Source organism: Gadus macrocephalus, chromosome 7, assembly GCF_031168955.1.
Source record: "Gadus macrocephalus chromosome 7, ASM3116895v1".
Classification (NCBI taxonomy): Eukaryota; Metazoa; Chordata; class Actinopteri; order Gadiformes; family Gadidae; genus Gadus; species Gadus macrocephalus.
In genome coordinates, this window is record NC_082388.1 from 3,030,893 (window position 1) to 3,052,183 (window position 21,291).

Genomic DNA, 21,291 nt, shown 5'->3' on the forward strand with positions numbered 1-21,291 from the left:
ATTTTAAAATTTGTGAACTGAACTTTGAACTAGTTCACGTAGAAAGTGAACTTTCCCAACACTGCCTATCGGAGAGCTTCTTGTACGAAGAAACGTACAAACATACTTTTAACTAACATTCAAACGTACAAATATACGTAAGTTCAAGATAACTTCGACTGTATATCCAAACGTATGTTCGAAACTTAAGTCGGAAAGCTTGAACCCACCTATCGGAGAGCCTAACGTATGTACCTAACATAAGTGCAAACGTACACAAACTTCAGCTTGAACGCCCAAACCCACCTATCAGAGAGCTTCTTGGCGAAGCCGAAGTCCGTCAGCCTTATGTGTCCCTCGCCGTCCAGAAGGATGTTCTCTGGCTTCAGGTCGCGGTACACGATCTCGCGGGCGTGGAGGTACTCGATGGCGACAACCAGCTCGGCGCCGTAGAAGAGGCCGGCGGCGTTCCCGAAGCGACCCCGCGAGCGCAGGTAGCTGAAGAGCTCCCCGCCCGCCACGTAGTCCATCAGCATGTAGAGGAAGAGGTCGTCGTGGTGCGTCCAGAACCTGGGGGTGGAGGGGGGAGGAGAGAGGGGGGGTAAGAGGGGAGGGGAGGAGAGGGAGGGAGGGTGGAAGAGGAGGAGGGGAGGAGATGTGGAGGAGTGGGGGAGGTGGAGGAGAGGAGAGGTGAGGGGAGGAGAGGTAGAGGGAGAGGGTGGAGCAGAGAGGGATGGAGGTGTTGGGCAGGAGGAGGGGAGGTGGAAGAGATGGAGGAGGTGGATGAGAAGGTGGAGAAGGTGGAGGAGGAGAAGAGGGAGATAGGGGGGAGGAGAGAAGCGAAGAGTAGTGTATAAGGTAGATGAGAGGGTGGAGGATGAATGAAGAGAGGAGAGGTGGACGATGAGGGAGAGAGGGGGAGGAGTTGGGAAGGTGGAGGAGAGGAGAGGGTGGAGGAGGAAGAGGAGATGGGAGGAGAGGAGAGGAAGGAAGAGTACAGTAGAGTACAGTAGAGTAAAGATAGAGGTAGGGAAGGAAACAAAACAAAAAAGAGACACAGGCAGCATAAACCACAAAAAAGACAAAAAACATCACCTGGCTACATTTCACAAAGACACACAGACGTACACACATGAGGCCCCTCTTCGGATATTTACTCCCTGTTGCGTGGTGTCTTAGCCCGGGGCCTGTAGGCCTGTGTGCTGAGGGTCTGGTTCTGCTCTGTTTGCATCGGGACTTCCGGACAGCAGCAGACTGGAGGGGGGGTGCTCGGAACAGGTTTGAGGAGGGGAACCGGTTTGATGGCGTTTGATGGCATTTTACTGGCTTTTTACTGGTATCTTACTGGCATTTTAACAGCATTTGAAGGGCATTTGAACGGCCTTTCCCCGGTATCTTACTGGCATTTTACTTGCATTTTAGTGGCATTTTAGTGGTATCTTACAGATATTTGACTGGAATTTTACAGGTAGTGTACAGACTCCAGGAATCGAATCATCTCGCTTCACGGGGCGAGTAGCTGAGATGGACCATTGATGTGAAACTTGATAGCGAGCGATCAGTCGAGCACTCAAGACACTTCCGCAGAGGTCTTGGCTCCGCTATGGCCAGCCCTGCAGACACCCCCCTGAAATAACCACAACGTGACCACGCTATTACTGTGAAGCCCAGTCTGGGAGTATTAATACACTTTGGAAGCAGTGCAGAGGAGGGAGAGAGTCGCTTTGTTGAGGGGGGTTGGAGAAGCAATGCTAGGTGTACTGTAATGCGTTTCACCGAGTTGTTATGACTGTGGTTGGGTTAACGTTGCACAGGAGTTTTAAGTGGTGCTGTCGATACTGTGTGATAGAAAGATTTATGAAATAAATGAAGAAATGCTGCATGAAATAAGGCAGATTAGCTCAGCATGCGCGCGCACATACAGACACACACAAACACACAGATAAACCCATCCAGACAGACCGACACAGGCTAACACAATCGCACACGCACGTAAACAAACAAACACATACACACGTTAAACACACAGACACAAACACAGTTAACCTCACACACAGTTACCTTGACACACATACTCACACACAGTTACCCTCACACACACAGACACACACACACACAGACACATATACCGTAATTTTCGGACTATAAGCCGTGCCTTTTTTCCCATTTTGCGATCCTCCGGCTTATATAACGGTGCGGCTAATCTTTGAATTTTATAGCTAACGGCCACTAGGGGACCTCCTAGATCTATGGATTTTACAGGTTACCGTCCACCAACTTTAACTCTATGGGCTCTATGACCAGTCCGCGCCCCCCGACCTTTAAGCAGCGGGCTCCAGCGCGGCTTATATATATACACATCATTCAATTTAGCTGCTGCGCTTTATACTCCGGTGCGCCTTATAGTGCGGAAAATACGGTAGTTACCCTTACACACACAGTTAAAGTATGGGGGTCCACTCACAGGCGTATGAGGAAGGGGTGGTTGACCTTGCTCAGCACCTCCTTCACACATACACACACACAGACACACACAGTAACAGGTTGGGGGTCCACTCACAGGCGTATGAGGAAGGGGTGGTTGACCTCGCTCAGCACCTCCTTCTCGTTGTGGACGTGCTGCTCCTGCTTGAGACGGATCACGTCGGGGATCCTCATCTGCTTCAGGGCCAGGTAGGCCCCGCCCCGCCGGTCCTGGACCAGGAAGACCCGCCCGAACGTCCCCGTGCCTGATTGGTCGAGGGACGAGAGAGTGATGAGTGACATGTGACAGGGCAAGGTAAGCCCCGCCCCCAGGAAGACACGCCGAACGTGCCCGTGCTGATTGGTCGAGGGAGAAGAGAGGGATGATTGACAGGAGAGGTTCTCTCTCACTCTCTCCGATTGTCGCCCTCCCTCTCTCATGGTGTATCTCGCCCACTCTGATGGTCTCTCTCTCTCTCTCGCTCTGTGATGGTCTCTATATCTGATGGTCTCACTCTCTCCCTCTGTGATGGTCTCTCTCTCTGAGGGTCTCACTCTCTCCCTCTCTCATGGTCTCTCTCTCTCCACAAAGATTACTTTTATTGTGCCGATTCGATATTTATTATTTCAGATTTTTTGTGCTCCGCATTTATTGTGTAACAAAGCAGTTTGTATTGTGTAACAGTCCACCTCATGTAGTCCCATAAAAATAATAACACAATAAAAGCGAGTTGTTGCAAGTAGATGATAATTATTTTTTCTGAAGGTATTTTTGTGCAAAGCAGCACAGCGCTTTTATTGTGTAACAGTCAACCACATGTAAACCTTTTATTGTGGTGAGTCGTTGATATGTATCATAAAAGAAAAGCGGCGCTTTTATTGGGTAACATTCAACCGCGAGCCCGCAGTCATTGATGTCACGCAATTCACAAACCATGGGTTGGGTAGAGGAGGGGGGTTGTGTCAACGTGATGGGGTGTGATGACGTCATCATGATGTCATCTGTCAAAGGACAGAGATGGCGCAACCTCGTTCTCCTGAATACAAGTCTTCAGTCGACAAAGAGCCTTTTGTTTTCCTGGGGAATGTTGTCATGGCAACCGCAAGGAGACGGGCGAGAGAGAGAGCAAACCCCGAATATGCTCTCTAACTCTTTCTCTCTCTCAAATATCAGCGCGGAACATGCGAGACGTGTGTAACTTAGGCGTGTGTGTGTGTTACGTCTGTGTTCGTCTGCGTACTGAAACGGTCTTACATCCCCGATATCAAGAGTGCGGTTTCAGAAAGTCTCTTTCTTGCATGACCCTTGGTGTGTTTTTCGCACGGTGTCTATGAATAAATATATGTGGGATGATCTTGACCTACTGACCTAGACCGCGGTCAAGAGAGAAGAAACAAATACGTTTTGAAGGAAGCGAAGCCACAATGGCATGTTTCTGCCAGCGATCGGCCAAGTCAACACCTCTCCTAAACGTTGGCATGGCTGAGGGGAAACGAGCTAAGACCTACCATTTTCACCCTGAGTGGGAGGAAGATTATTGATTATCGTTGAGAAGGTGCCGTGCGCAGATGGAATGAAACCCCCACTGAAGTCCGTAGGTTCACGATACAACCCCCCCCCCCCCCCCCCGTCAACAATTGTTCTCTACCCCCCCCCCCCCCCCCCCCCCGCTTGAAGGTAGGTTTGCTGGTAGATCTCGGGAGGTTGGCTACTTGAAAAGTAGATCTTGGGTCAAAAAAGGTTGGGCACCCCTGCTCTAGGACATGGTTTCTCACAACCTAGGGGGCGCTGGGAACGTGATTTTCGGTGGCCAAATATTCGGTGCATCCCTAATGTATGTATATATCTATATCTATATATATATTAGGGATGGGCACGAGTAGTAAATTCCAAACTCGAGTGATCGAAGGAATTCCTCGAGGATCAATCGAGTACTCGTTAAATCAAATCTATTTTTAGAATGCAACGCATCTGCAGCAGGAATAGGCCTGATGATGAACGGCAATATTACCAACCAAACATGTAGGCCTAATGCTTATTCTCCATCAAAACAGTCAGAGTTATCAGAGTATTCATTATTTATTTTTGCAAACGTTCAAAACACATTTCCCTTACAAAAATAAATATGCGTCTCACAATTTAAATCACGTCGAACCAAGGCCTGTAACAGTTTAAAAAAAACGAAACAAGTAGCCTAACCATTGCAAATAAATGCTTAAAGCTGCAAATAAAACGGCAGCAAATGGACTATGGAAATACTCAGCGTTGTGATCTTCTCTACACGCCCGGGATTACAGCTGCGTCTTGCGGCGGTGAAAATATAGCCGACACACTTTCACTTTCACCGTTGCTGCGGGTCTGCTTTCCCGAACTCACTGTTGTGTTTCAGGAGCATATGTTGCCGCATAGTACTTTCTGGTAGCTCGATTTCGCTTGGCATATTTTACATTTCACCTTATGATCTCCTATTTCTTTAAAGTATTTAAATTCTTCGCTGCGGTTTGCTTTAACCGCCATCTCTTAACTTTTTGAATTCTGGCGTGCCTGCACACGCCAAGGAACGCGCCATGGAAATGGATGCATTTAATTTTCTTTGTGCCCACGTCATGCGTTAGTGGCGCCGACAGAAAATTGATACATTTGCTTCAGAAAACTTTGTTTGTGTGTGTATATGCAAACTCGAGTTTGCCTGTCCACCAACCGAGTTCATTTGTAACGAGTAGTACTCGAGTAATCGATTCCTCACGCCCATCCCTAATATATATATATATATATATATATATATATATATATGTATATATATATTTATTTATTTATTTATTTATTTATTTATTAGGGATGGGCGTGAGGAATCGATTACTCGAGTACTCCTCGTTACAAATGAACTCGGTTGGTGGACAGGCAAACTCGAGTTTGCATATACACACACAAACAAAGTTTTCTGAAGCAAATGTATCTATTTTCTGTGCGGTGCCACTAACGCATGCCGTGGGCACAAAGCAAATGAAATTCATCAAATTTCTGTGCGGCGCGTTCCGTGCCGTGTGCAGGCACGCCAGAATTCAAAAAGTTAAGAGATCGCGGTTAAAGCAAAGCGCAGCGAAGAATTGAAATACTTTAAAGAAATAGGAGATCATAAGGTGAAGTGTAAAATATGCCAAGCGAAATCGTGCTACCAGAGTGCTACAAGTACTATGCGGCAACATATGCTCCTGAAACACAACGGCGAGTTTGGGAAAGCAGACCCGCAGCAACCAAGTGTGTCGGCTATTTTCACCGCCGCAAGACGCAGCTGAAATCCCGGCCGTGTAGATCACAAAGCTGAGTATTTCCATAGTCCATTTGCTGCAGTTTTATTTGCAGCTTTAAATTGTTTTCAATGGTTAGGCTACTTGTTTCGTTTTTTTTAAACTGTTACAGGCCTTGGTTCGACGTGATTTAAATTGTGAGACGCATATTTATTTTTGTAAGGAAAATGTGTTTTGAACGTTTGCAAAAATAAATAATGAATAGGCTGATAAATCTGACTGTTTTGATGGAGAATAAGCATTACATGTTTGGTTGGTAATATTGCCGTTCATCATCAGGCCTATTCCTGCTGCAGATGCGTTGCATTCTAAAAATAGATTCGATTAAACGAGTACTCGATTGGTCCTCGAGGAATTCCTTCGATCACTCGAGTTTGGAATTTACTACTCATGCCCATCCATAATATACATATATATATATATATATATATATATAGTATTTAAAATGTTATACAAATAAAATACTATTTACTAGGGATGGGTCAGAATATTTTATTATTCGTTCCCGAGGGTCAAAATCGATTTTTAACATTTTGACCGTTAACATTTTTTACCATTCAAATAAACAAGAATTAAATGACGGAACTAATGTTGGTGTCCAAGGGCATTATCCAGCTTATACCATGGTCACTTGCCATAGAAAATAAATTAAGACCATTCATTTATAGGGGGATTATTTGTTTATCAACACGGTGGATGCGCGAGCAGAATGATCTCAAAAAGAAAATTTGTTTGAGCGGTTGCCATGGTTATCTCCGTGTGGTTAATTTGCAGTTGTGGTGTTAATTAGCGATGTTGCCAGCTTATTGTAACATTAAACTGTAATCAGAAAACACAGCTATATGCTATAGACCAGGGGTATTCAATTAAAATCCAAATAGGTCCAGTTAGAGAAAATGTCCTCAAGCAAAGGTCCGGAACATCACAATGTCTAACTTGCGTTATGATTCAGTGTGATATATATTGAAGTAGCCTAGTAGTTGTAACAACGCCTGCATGTCATCAACAACTGACTGTCAGATCAATACAGGAAGAACAATTCAATAACATTTCGACAATATTTACTGTCACTTTTATACAATTATACTGAAGAAATGTATTATTTAAGGAGGTTCAACTGAATCAACTGAAACTAATCTCTTCAAGGAAAAGAAGGGCTACATTTAAAATCAAAATGGTGAAAATAAATAATAATAATCTTAAAATATAGATAAAATCTATACTTTTCTTTTGAAAAATAAAATAAAGTATAGCAGCAGCTTGAGTTTCCCCTGTTTCTTTGTGAATGTTTTAACAGTTTCAACCAATTTCAAAAACAGATATCTCAACACATTTTAACAATTGAATAGTTTTAGCTACTATTTCTTTCCCTCTTCTATCCAACTCCCCCACTTTCTGTTGTTTAGTGAGAGAAGTGAGCTCTAGCTTGTCCTGCCAGGAGTTTAAATCTAGGCTGGAATTATGTCAGATGTCTCATGCACATGTGCAGGTGCTCATTGGTGAGCCTGGATCGATATTCACTTTTAAGTATGTTCATTGCAGAGAAAGCTGCCTCACAGCTGTATGTGGAGCCAAACATGGTCAATGTGTACAGGGCTACTTTGCTCAGACCTGGGAAAGCTGTCTCAGAGACCATTTGGAGCCAGAAACTGGCGGGGTCAGTTATTCCAAACTGCTTTCAGGGCCACATCTGCTTGGAGATCAATCAGTTGCATCTGGAGAAGCCCAGCATTTGCCCATTTGAAGTGCTGTGTGACTTCCTTAGAGAATGAGAACCCACTGACATCTGTGATTAGAAATGGGTTCTGAATGAACAAGGTGAGCTGCTGTCCAAAGCGGAAGCTGTCAAAACGTTTGGAGAAGTTTACAATCAGCTTATCGATAAAGTCACCAAAAGAAACATCTCTCTGTCCCTGAACCTGTTCCTGCACTGCTGGGAAGTGTGCACAGTCTCCCTGCAGGTCTTCCTTGAACACCTCAAGTTTCCTCTGAAAGGAGAGGACAGCTGTCATCAGTTCACAAATTGCATTGTCCTTGCTCTGTAGCTTCAAATAAGGTTCATTCAGGTGTTAAGTGATATCAACCAAAAAGGCATATTATCCATCAAAAAGAGAGAAAACTCTGTTGCCTTCCGACTTCTCAGCTCTTCTAAGAAAGCTGCTACTTCCCTTCTGATGGACCAAAAGCGCTCTAATGTATTATACAGTGGTAAGAGATGAGCTCAGGATTGTCCTCTTTCATTCTTGCCACAGCTGCATTCTCTCTCCCCATCATGGCAGGGGCTCCCCATCTGTGGTTATTGAAACCACTTGTTTTGGCTCTATTCCTCGCTTTGTTAACATCTCCTTAATGGCCAGGTAGATGTTCTCTCCTTTTGTACTGGTCTTGAGAGGAGTTACACCTAACACATCTTCACTAGGGATGGGCATTCGATTAAGTTGTCTTAGTCGATCGTCAGGAGAATTAACGATCAATTAGTCGATTAATCGTTACTATTTTTACATTAAAATTTAGTTCAGACCAAGTACAACAGCACCGGGACTTTTAACTATACATGTATCACTCCGCTGTTTATGTTCTGCTAGCTAGTGTGTTTGTTGCTTTGCAACAGTTCAGTCCCAGTCGCAGATCCATTTGTGTTGCCGGTGCCAAATAAATCATTAAATAAACAAACAAATGTTAACTAATTAATGGTGCTTATAGAACTGTTGTATAAAAGCAATATCACACTCGAGGTCGTGCTGTTGTAGTGAATATCAGCACGGCTGTGATTATCTTTGGCACAATCACAGCCGTGCTGACACAACGCATTCCCTCTCGTGTGATATTGCTTAAGTATTTATATGCTATATTCAAAATGAAATGAAAATACAAAAAAAACGTGTTTTCCTCATTTGGATCTTTATTATTAGATGAACAACTCAGTTAAACCAGATCCGTTCAATAGTTATGCGCTACTCTGCTCTAAGCAACGGAGCCTGCAGCTCGAAGCCGGTGCTCATAAACATAACTAAAAATAAACACAACCCTAGTTTCTTCCCAAAATAATAACAATATTAATATATATAAAAAAAATCACGTTATAACTTAACCAAAAATATATTATACTAAATTCGGACAGGTTTTGCCAAATGTAACGCAAAATATAAAAAAAAGGCAGAGAAAGAAGGCGAGAACAATGAATTAGGCTTAGTAACAAAGCTTCTGAAAATAGAACCAGTAACTCACACAACTTCAGCACCAGTCTACGGATTTTTGTGCAGAAAGATGAGCATCTTGACATGCTCTGGGGTCAGACGCGACCACAGCCTGGTGACCATCAGTCCAGCCCCCGAAAACACCCCCTCTGAGGGGGCCGACGTTGCCGTGATGCACAAATACCTCCGTGCTAACTTGGCAAGGCGGGGGAACAACTTTCCACCAGCCTGTAGGGGTGCAATCCAGGGGCTCAGAAAGTTCTTAATTTCTGCTTCGATGCCAACCTCGCCTTGCGTGGTAGGCCTATAGTGGTCCCCAATAAGTCATTTTTTAAATCATAATGGTCCCACACCAGACTACGTCGTGGCCTCGTCCGCTTCATGATTACTTTTGAAATACATCGCCGTGTTCCAATATCCATACTGTCCGTACTTACTAGCCTAAGTTTGAGTACGTAGGGCGTTCCGATTCAGATCGGGCGAAAATAAGTGTACTGAAAGGACCCGGATGGTGTACTCAAAACGGTCAAATCGCGAAGTGTGTGGCGATGTACACTTTTCGTACTCAACGGCAGCCATCTTAGTTACGTAGCGGAAGAGGGCGGAGGCAGGCTGAGCCAAAGTCGGCGTATTTTCCACATATCCTGCATTAATAGAGTCATTTTGTAGTCTTTATAGTTTTTATAGCTGCTAGGCGTAAAGAGTTCACCACTCAAAGCGGGATGTTTATTGCGGGGGAGGAGCTGCAAATTAAAATATTGTCCCCGTGTGGTAAAATGTTTAATTGCACAATTGCACTGTTCTCATTGCTATGGCGGCGCGTCTAGACGCAGCGGCTTTGAACTCTCCTTTTCGGTGCTTTTTCTTTTGTAATGTCTGGCTGAACCCTGGCTGGGGAGCGCAGTGGGGAGCGCAGTGCACCGTGGTGGCGGTGGTGATGGGTTTAAACCCCGGGGATTATAAACTTGTTGTGTGATGTTGAGTGGGGCTCCGCGTGGTGAGATTGAAGTGTACTCTGTGGTGAACCGGCGTTGGTGGATTGCGCACGTTGGACCGAATCAGGGACGGTTTCTATAATGATCAGGTGTCCGTCACGGGGGATAAAAATTGCTTTGTGACCTGGAGGTAGGAATGAGGAGCGGAGGGGATGATTTGACTTTGAAAAGATTTGAAACAAGGTCGACTCCCAAGCAGAAAAACTAAAGTGATGCGTTTTAGTTCCGATGCATAATCTGCACTATATGAACATTAGTATATTGGATGTTAACAGATCAATTCAATGTGTTCCAATGTTAGAAGGCCCCTAGTTTACCACCATATGTGATGTCGTTGATCTGCCGTTATAAACCGTTCCTAATTCTACCCGCTTGTGACATCACAAGTGGGAGGGTTCAGCCAATCTGTTTTTCAATTGTAATGTCAGCTGGGCAAATCTTGTCGACAGTTGTCAGGATCTAATCCACATTGGATTTCGGGCCGAACAGGCTGTACATAAGGACTTTATTCACTCCAACGGCATACGAAGCAGTGTTCCAGTAACGGACTATTTTAAACAGACGCACAATATACCGCACAAAATATCAAGGACACCGGGGTCTCCATGGATTTTTCTCGGCTCTCAGAAGCTGCGACGACTGCGGAGGAACAGGAAACAAAAGAGAGGATGTCGAGTCGGTCTGCTTACGAGGCTAAAGAAGCACCCACACAAGCCCCCGCTACCAAGTGTCTTTCTTGCAAATGTAAGATCCATCGTTCCCAAAATGGATGACCTCGAGCTGCGGATAGCAACTTTGACAACTTTGTCTGGGATTGTTGTGTGATGATTCTGACTGAAACCTGGCTCCATCCTGCTATCCTCGATAACGCTGTGCAGTTAGCCGGCTGCACTATCCACCGACACAACAGGAACAGAGACTCCGGAAAGAGCAGAGGAGGCGGACTTTGTATGTATATAAATAATAACTGGTGTTCACAGAGCCAAGCAACCAACAGCTACTGTTCCCCACACATAGAGGCATTGACGGTCATCTGCCGCCCTTTCTATTTACCTAGAGAGATAACTGTAATAATCATCATGGCAGTGTACATCCCTCCAGACGCTAACGTTAGTATAGCTCTAAACTATCTTCATGGCGCTATTAGCAAACAGCAGCAGGCGCACCCAGATTGGGTACATATAATCGCCAGAGATTTCAACCGGGCTTGTTTAAAGGCTTTCCTCCCTAAATACATACAGTATGTGAAGTGTGCCACCAGGGAGAGCAGAATACTCAACCATGTCTACTGCAACATTAGGCATGCATACAGAGCAGTACCCCAGCCACACATTGGCCTGTCAGACCACCTCTCACTAGGGCTGGGTATCACTAGGTACCCCACGATACGATACTATCACGATATTTTACCCACGATAACGATAATATCACGATACAGCGATTCTGCGATTATCGATATATTGCAAGAAATTTCACCCACGATACATCACGATATCTGTGTCACTGAAGAAATTCTTGTTGTTGTTAAATGTTAACAATTATTGTGTTCTATATTATATCTATGGTTCTGCTCGCCTTTGAAAAAACGGAGGCTCAAGTGCGCTGATTTGGAATGTCTGTATTCTTGACGTCATCAGGAATCTCAGCTCCTCCCCTTACTCTGCCTGGCCCGCCCAGAGACGTTGGCCCGCCAATGAGACTCGACCGTGCGAGCGCCACATGTGTGTGTGTTTGTGTGAATACACACACTGTAACGCAAGTGTTTCTTGTCGGTTCTTTGACGTGTCTTGTATTTCCACAACGAGACTGTTGTGGGGGTTATCTGAGCCATGGTTGGGAAGGAATTGGGGGAAAGGAACTTTGGCTTTGACTGGCTGAAGTACATGAACTGCGACATGCCGCCGGTTGCCGCGAGGCACCATCGCCCGGCAGCGGGCAGCCGGCAGCAGGCAGCGCCCGGTTCAGTCGACTTCAGGTTGATGTGAAAGTGGAAAAACCAGAGACGTCGCAGAACCCGACAAAGTCGTTTGTGATTCATTATATCGTCTGGAGGCGCACACCGCTTTTGGCCGTGATAATATGTATTAAATGATATAGATTTCTATGTATTATATGATATTATTTAGATATAGAGCTCCAGGACTGTATCGCAAGTGTTGTACACTTCCTTGTTATTTGGATAACCGTTCTGTCGGACTCTCGTCTCTGGTATTTCTACAACGAGACTCGTATTGGGGGTTATCTCAGCCAAGGTTGAGAATGAATTGGGGGGAAGGAACTTTGGCTTTGACTCCCTCAAGAACATGAACCACGACATGGAGGAGAAAGGGATTGTTGGCGGCGAATGTCTCCAGCTTGAGACCCGCTGAGGGACCACCGCCGGAGGCGGAGGTGCCTAAGCGCTGCCCGGCAACGATCCCTTTCTCCTCCTTGTCGTGGTTCAGTCTACTTCACATTGATGAGGACGTTGAAGAACCAGGAACGTCGGAGAACCCAACGCGGCCGTTTGAGATTCATAATATCGGCTCACACATCTTTTGGCGGTTATAATATATATTATATGATATAGATATCTATGTAGGCTATATGATAATATTTTGATATAGAGCTCCAGGACTCCCGTGTGTTCTAGAATATTTACAGAACACGGCTAAAGGCTGTGTGCGCCTCGCCATTGCGATACATCCACTGTAAACAGAGCGAATGGTACCGTGGCTGCAAGCTGCTCAGGGCCACACCCCCACCCTCCTCCTTGACCCGCCTCGCTCCTCCTCATTTGCATTATAGCTACAGACACCAAAACAGCGCATTTGGGGGAAGCTCAATGTGCGACTGGCTCGGAGTGGCTGTAACTCTGCACCACGGCTGAATTTCGGGAACGTCTTTGAATGCTGTGTTAGTTGCCCACTAATACCTATATTAAAGAATACATAAAATAGCATGTCATGGGATATCGATATTTGGCGTCAGCATATCGATAACGTCCCGCAAGACGAAATATTGCGATATGTCGTAGTATCGATATTTTGGCACACCCCTACCTCTCACTCCAGCCTACACCCCTCACATTAGGAAAAATAAGCCTACTACTAGAACAATCAACACCTGGCCAGAGGACGCCCTCTCCCAGCTCCAAGACAGCTTCTCAACGACAGAGTGGGGTCTATTTGAGAGTTTGGACCTGGAGGAGTACACAGTGAACCAACTCACAGGGATTCTCACCAAGCTCTTCAACATCTCTCTGTCCCTAGCCACCATCCCATCCTGCTGGAATTTAGCAATTATCATCCCAGTTCCAAAAACGTCAGCTGGTAAAAGCGGAAATGACCTCAGGCACATTGCACTCACGTCAGTGGTGATAAAATGCCTGGAGAGGCTAGTTGCCTAGCACATCAAGGCCTGCCTCCCAGCATCATTTGAACCCCACCAGTTTGTGTATAGGGCTAACCGCTCTACTGAGGACGCCATTGCCATCACCCTCCACTCTACGCTGAGCCACCTCGAACACCCAGGCACCTATGCAAGACTGCTCTTCATAGATTACAGCTCAGCCTTCAATACAATAATCCCGGACATCCTGATAAATAAACTACTGGGCCTACACCTCCCTGCCTCCACCTGCGCTTGGATAAAGGACTTCCTTTTCAACAGACCACAACAAGTGAGACTCGGCCCCCATCACTCCTCCCCCCTCACACTCAGCACTGGCTCCCCCCAAGGCTGCGTGCTGAGCCCACTTCTGTATACTCTATACACATCTGACTGCTCCCCCTCCCACCTCATTATAAAATTTGCTGACGACACCACTGTGGTCGGACTCATCTCTGGGGGCGACGAGACGGCATATAGAGATGAGGTCCAGCAGCTGTCAGCATGGGGTTCAGCAAATAACCTCCAACTTAACACATTCAAAACTAAGGAAATCATCATAGACTTCAGACGACAAAGCCCAGCCCATGCCTCCCTGCACATCAACGGGGATTGCGTGGAGAGGGCTCCGTCCTGCAAGTTCCTGGGAACATACATCTCTCAGGAGCTTTCTTGGTCCACAATAGGGCTTTGACTTTTGCCCAAAAATCATATTCGAAGTTCGTTTGTTTATTAATATTTATTCGAATATTTATTAATAATATTTTGACCATTAAATGCCTTCAGTAAGACCTGGGCTGAATCCGAATACTTAGTACATACTATTTCTGTTCAGTGTCTACTACTACAGCTATGCGTAGAACGCCTCTGAACGCTTCCGAACACCGCCGAAACTCCACCGGATGTTTGGAAATGACGTATCTCCCTTCAGATGCCGGCAAAATTACCTTGATAAGTTACCTGTTTTCCGTCTTGTCATCGTTGCTATTAAATTAAAAATGTCTCTTTTTACTTAATTACTTACTTTACTTTTTTACTCTTTTTAATGTCTCTTTTTTTCGCCGCTTTCTACGACGTCTTTCTAAGCCGCTGTTGGTAGTCGGGTCAGCCATCTCTTCTTTGTTCGTTACCAGACTCCGGTTGCATTGTGGGATAGCGTAGTGACCTACCGTTGTATACTGCGGCGGTAGTACGCATTCGGAAACGTTTTCCGTACTACACAATGCGTACTGAGCATTCGGACGTGCTATATTTGTGGCGTACTACAAAATGCATACTATAAGTATGAGTATTCGGATTCAGCCCTGGATTGGGCTTTGCGAGGTTTGTTTACTGGCGTTGCTATGGTTACCGGTCTTGCGTGTTTCAACGGTTTATTAGGTTTCTAATAAGTCGCTGTCTAATCAATACTTCATTCACTGCCTCTTCCGTGGTCATTACAATATTATGAATAGACTGCGTCGGGTTCTCCGACGTCTCTCCCTGGCCTGCCCATAACATGTTCGAATATTAAGGGCTGCCTAATATTCGTTAGAATTTTGATTTATTTTTTGATATTCGAATTATATTCGAATCACAAAGTTCGGAGTCAAAGCCCTAGTCCACAAACACAACGGCAATAAAAAAGAAGGCCCAGCAGCGACTACACTTTCTGAGAATTCTCAGAAAAAAACGTATTGAACAAAAGCTGCTGGTGTCCTTCTACCGGTCAACCATTGAAAGTGTGCTCACTTGCATACTGCATCACAGCATGGTATGCTGGGAGTTCGGCGGCAGACAGGAAGGCACTTTAGAGGGTCATAGGCACAGCTCAGAAGATCACAGGCTGCCCACTGCCCTCCTTGGAAGAGCTGGCCAGCTCCCGCTGCCGAAACAGGACCAGATCCATTCTAAAAGATGCTGCGCACCCTGCTCACCACCTGTTCAATCTGCTTCCCTCTGGCAGGCGATACAGTTCAATGAAATCACGCACCACCAGACTAACCAACAGCTTCTTCCCCTGGGCCATTCGTACGCTAAACAAAAAATAACCCCTGTGCAATACATAGACAACCACATGAACGATCACCACTACCTCTGGACATTCCTCATTATGCTTACCTTCCTGGACCTGCTGCTATTTAGATATATGTGGGCAGAAGGGGTTGTTGTCTGGGAGGGGAGGGTGTAGGACACTTAAAAGTGCCTTAAGTGGAAGGCAGGGGGAGGGGTTATTGGGGTTATTGTTGTTATTGTTGTTATATATTTATTAATATCTCATACTGTATTCTATTTATTCTTTATTTATTTATAAAAAGCACTGACCAAGATCTGCACCTTAATTTCGTTGTGTAAATACACTGTATTTAACCCAATGACAAATAAAGATTCTATTCTATATTCTATTCTATTCATTAGTTTAATCGACGAAATTCCTAACGATCAATTAGTCGATCGTCGATTAATAATGCCCATCCCTAATCTTTAGGGATGCACCATATGAAAATTTTACCAATATCCGATATTAATATTGCTGTTATGGTAGATAACCGATATTTACCGATATCGATATAAAAACAAGTTTCCCTTATGATTTTGTATACTGAAGAACATGTAAACACTGTGAATATGAAAAAGACAAGTAATTTCTTTCTTTATTTTCCCAAAACTTCGAAATACATTGTTTCTTCAACAACAGGGCATCCATAACAAAAACATAAATATCAGAACCATGACTGAACAATAATTTTAACCATGACGAACAATAATGAAAACACTGAAAGTGTTTTACTGTAGGGTTAGTCCAGGCCTACTTCACCAGCAAAGGCAAGTTTTTCTTGACAAAGAGAAGCATTTCTGCTTTCTCGCATTGGATCCTATTTCTCTTTTCATAGACAACATGTGATGCAGCGGAGAAGAGACGTTCACTGTCGACACTTGTACATGGAGCCGAAAGGTACTTGCGTGCTGCTTTGGCCAGGGCAGGGAAGCGGGACATGTTGCTTTTCCAATACTGCAGTGTGCTCTCATTTCTGGGGATGGGGATAGCCATGCACCTATCGGAATATAGACAAGTCAAGTGTTTAACTACATGCCTGGAAAATTCTCAGGAAACAGGAGATTATAACATTATCTTCCTCTCCTTAAAAGCTTTCTTGAACTCTGCTCTGAGCAGATGACCAGGACTATAGGTCAACCTCAAGGGGGCAGTGTAGCATTACTAAAATAGATACTTTTACACAATCAGCTTTTTCATTTAAGTAAATCAATTAATTTAGTAGATCTAGAGAATTTACAGTACATTGATAAAAAGTACTATATATATAATAAATAATAATATACCTGCACACTTGTTTTGCTTGTCAGGCCCGCCAGCTGTTGCACTGTTGAGTTTTCCTCCAGAATTTCATCATGCATGTCCAGTAGCGACTGTCCACAACTTTCAGTACGCGGCTTCTTTTCCTGCGGTTCTTCTGTGTCAGGTGTCCCCGTGGCACTGTCGCTGTGCGTCACTTTGTCCACTTCCATCTGAAGCATATTTACTGCCGCTAGCTTGGTGACGGTGTCAAAATAGCGGTCTTTGTACCTCGGGTCCAGGATCGTTGCCAAGTAGTAAAGTGGCTCGGAGAAACTGCTTCCAAAGCGTTTGTTCACAGCTTCTAGTAGAGTGCTCTTTGCTGTGCAAACCCCACTATCCGTTTCAGCTGCCTTGCTCAGCAAACGTTTCAGTGCCACCACAGAGTGAATCACGTCAGCAGTAGTGGCCAAATGTGAGCTTATCTCTCTCGTTAACTGTTCAAATGGAGTAAGAAGCGTAGTCATGTTTTCAATTAAGCCCCACTGGTATGAGCTCAGAGAGGCGGGAAGCTCGTGATCTGCTCCATACACACCAAGTGTGCGCTTCTGATCCAGTCGACTTTGCATCATAAAAAAGTACTGCTCCATCGGGTTAAGACATCCTGTTGTAGCATCTTGGTTTTCATGCCCAACTCTTGCTGTATGTCTCTCAGCCGAGAGCTGGCAATTTGAGAGTGCTTAAAATGTCCAACTATTTTCCTTCCAATAGCCACACAATCAGAGATGCTTCGCTGGCTTAGCACTCCGTCATGCACTGGCACAGGGTATCTGCAGGTTTCAGCAAGTCAAATTTAAGACTTTTTAAGACCTTTTTAATACCACCTTGAATGAAATTTAAGACCTTAAACCCGCGATGGCGGGGGGGATCCCACTGTATTACAACCCAAGCATAGCATGTGTGTCACTCAATGAGACTCATTCAATTTTACTTTCTGTCTGTTTATTGAACATAAAGTGATACTCCAGGGCTCCGGACTAACTTTTTCCTTGGGTGCACTGGTGCGCCTACATTTTTAATTTGGGTGCACCAGCACGTATTTATGGTGCACCCAAGTTGTAAGTTGTTGAGAGGGGGGTGACAGCGTCTGGGCCCCCGGGCAGCTGCACCGGTTGCACCGTCGATATTTACGCCACTTCACTTATTCATAATATTTTCACCATTAAATAAATGCCTTCAGTAAGACCTGGGGGGTATACCACAAACCTCGTTGAACATACCCAGGCTTTCTTGGGAAAACCTGGCTCGACAGAGCCGCAACTCGCAATCACAGTTAAATGGTACCACGACGCTCACTTTAGATTCAATTAGTTGAACCAGGTTTTCCGCTTTAGGTTCAATGCGCGTTCACATAAAAGGGGCGTTTCTCGCGTCATTTGAATCACCCTTATGCAAAATAAATCGCGCAAGAGCGTTGTATTTCATCCAAGGCGAGCAATGTATTATTATGAACTCCTACGAGGAATTCAAAGTTCAAATCACAGCCAAGGGGAACACGGTTGCCCATAATATGGCTAGGGTGGCGTGCTGGCAAAAATAGCCAACCGTGTTAATTCGTAAGTGAAAAGATTCTGCATATTGTCTACAAAATATTATGTATCATCATCCCTTTTACCCCCATATATGTGGGGCCCCATGAATTGCGAGCCCAAGTACCGGGAATGCACTCGATCTCCGACCCAATATCGGACGTGCACGTCAAGTTGCTTGCTTTTAGTGGCGTGGTTCAACGTCTCAAATATCAAAACAAAATCAGCCTTGTTGACGCTGCAGATTCGCTCGTTTCGGATGAAAGGCGCTGGTCCGAAGCGAGTTATATACGCCGTTTTGTCCCTTCCAGCAGTAAAGGTGCTCGCGATTTGAGAGTCAGGGAACATCAAACCGAAGAGATCTCCTATCCCCTCATTCGAGTTGTATGACTGGTGCTTGACCACTGTGTTTAGAATCCACAACACCTCCGCTTTCAGTGTTGGTGTCGCACCAAATGCTACCCTCAGGTCAGTGCTAGCAGCGCGGACCGTCTGCGGCGGTGGCGCCGGGGCAGAGATGCAAAACGTAGAAATGGCTGGGGTCTGTGTGTGGTTCCTGGCAGAGGTTTTATGTTTTTGGCTCTGCATATGGCTGACGACAGCCTTAATCCCCATGGTGCCGAGCTTGAATGTAGGCTACTTTTGCACGGAATGCATCTGGCCTGTTCTGGGTTGGCAACGGACGCTAGCCAACCTCGGAAACGGACGTCTTCCAGCCAACTGACGTTGAACTTGCATTTACCCATTGTTGCAGACTAGCTAGCAAGCGCGCAGACATCCGTTTATATATGCAGCTAGCAAGAAAGTAGCCCCTCGTACATCTCCTTCCCGAAAAGTCCCGCGAGAAAAATAAAAAATTAATTACCCTCTGAGTTATAAATTTAAGACCAGCATATGACATTTTAGACGAATTTAAGACTTTTTAAGGCCTTAAATTTCGAAAAATTAATTTAAGACTTTTTAAGACTTTTAAGACCTCCGCGGACACCCTGTGGCAGCTACAGTGTATGAGCCATGCAGCCCAGGCTTTTAACACCGCACTCGTCAATTGCCTTCTGCATATTTCGTGCGTTGTCACGAAGCACTACATGCACATTTTATTTCGCTATTTTCCACTGAGCAAACATGCCGTCAAATGCACTAGCTATGGCAGTCCCTGTATGCGACCCAGCAAATTCTTGTGCATGTAACACAGCTCTTCTCATTTCAAAGTTGTCATCAATCCATTGAGCAGTCAGGCTTAACATACTCATCTGACTGATGTTGGAGATCCATATATCTGTTGTGAAGCTAATGTCATTCACACTGCTGTCCAATATCTTGTGGATATTAGAGCCCGACCGATATAGGATTTTTAAGGCCGATACCGATATGAATATTTTGTGATTAAAAAATCTGATATGCCGATATATATATAAAAAAAAAAAATCCAGAAACGCGCAACAAAACAAACAGATTTCCCTAACATTGGTTATTTGTAGTTATCCTTTAAATCCTTTTCACTCTCAACTAACACGTAACAACAGCAAAACTGGACATGGTAGTCATGAATTAAGTCATGCTTATCGACTTTAGAGAATTGATGGGGATGTTCTTTTAATTGTTATTCAAGCAATGTATGTCTTGTGACAGTTGCCAACTTACCATGAACACACTTGCACACATGAGCTGTGTTGGAAATCATTCCCTATTCACTCCCTCACTATTCCCTATATAGTGTTTATGATATAGTGCACTATATAGGGAACGAACAAACGAGAATTCGGACACTACGCTGAACATTTCTAAGCGTCATTTGCGTCAGTAAATGCGCCGGGTATTTGTGTGACGCAGACAGATGCTCCCACATCATGTAAACAAACCAGGCAATCCCGAGGAAAGCTGGAGCTTGTATTGATGTTGAATGCAACATTTCCTTGATCAAGTTTTTTTTATTAATTTTGAATATTACATTTTCTATGTTAACTCCCAATTAAATTGTTGACATCTCTAAACGAAAGCCGGAGACTCCATCATTAAATGTATTAGTTTTCGCGGTTATTCAGCTTCTTCATCTCCTCCGGAAGAACACTACCGCATTGCATTGTGGTATACGGAGTAACAAGTAGGGAACATCGTATGTACACTCAAATTTTAGTGCATGAAATTAACCACTGAGAATTCGAACACCACTGCAAAATGGCGAGCACCCTATATAGTGCACTATATCCGTGATAGGGAATGATTTCGAACAGAGCTATGAACAACACCGATGATCTCCGTCGATCTCCGTCATTCACTCTACCTGAATCAGCGGGTTTGGGGCGTACTTTTTTTTTTTTTTTTATATTCATTTATCGGCCATTATAATGCCGACACCGAATAGTTTGAAAAATGCCTAATATCGGCCGATATACCTGCCGATATATCGGTCGGGCTCTAGTGGATATGTGTGGCTACCACTTCGTACAAAGCAGGGAGGGAAACGTCTGAAAAGTAACGGCGACTTGGAAGGCTGTAGCGGGGTTCAATGTGCTCTATCAGCCGACGAAAGCCTCGGTCCTGGATGGCGGTTTTTTCATTAAATTGGTGGTGTTGAATGATTTGACACAGCATCCTCCGCGTATTACTTCAGCTTTGCAAGTATTGCATATTGCAATTGGAGTATCTTCATTTGAGACCGTAAAAAACGTCCAAACCGCCGACATCTTTTTTCTATTTCTTTTCTTTCAGATTATTTTCAGTTAAGGTGACAAACACGCCTGTATGCCTCTCCGTGCGTCTTTGGTCTGACATTGACACTAGGGATGGGCATGATTAATCGACAATCTACTAATTGATCGTTAAGAATTTCGTCGATTACGTAAATTTTTCATCGATTAAACTAATGCAGTGTCAACTAAACATTTTACCCCACGGGGGCAATATTTAAATTTGAGGCTCCTCCCCCGCAATGAACATACCACTTTGAAGGGTGAACTTTTTACGCCTAGTAGCTATAAAAACTACAAAATGACTATTAATGCAGGCTATGTGGAAAATGCGCCGACTATGGCTCCGCCTGGCTCCGCCCTCTTCCGCTACGTAGCTAAGATAGCTGCCGTTGAGTACGAAAAGTGTACATCGCCACACACTTC

The 21,291-nt window shown here is 44.6% G+C and overlaps 1 protein-coding gene across 1 annotated transcript in view; it reads right to left on the reverse strand.

Annotated features, from left to right (window-relative positions):
* Nucleotides 1-21,291, reverse strand: part of prkx (protein kinase X-linked) — a 66,275-nt gene that overhangs the window by 16,432 nt on the left and 28,552 nt on the right. Inside the window, 2 exon segments of the mRNA XM_060055554.1 lie at nt 286-549; nt 2,540-2,708. Of these exon segments, the coding sequence (XP_059911537.1) occupies nt 286-549; nt 2,540-2,708 (433 nt within the window).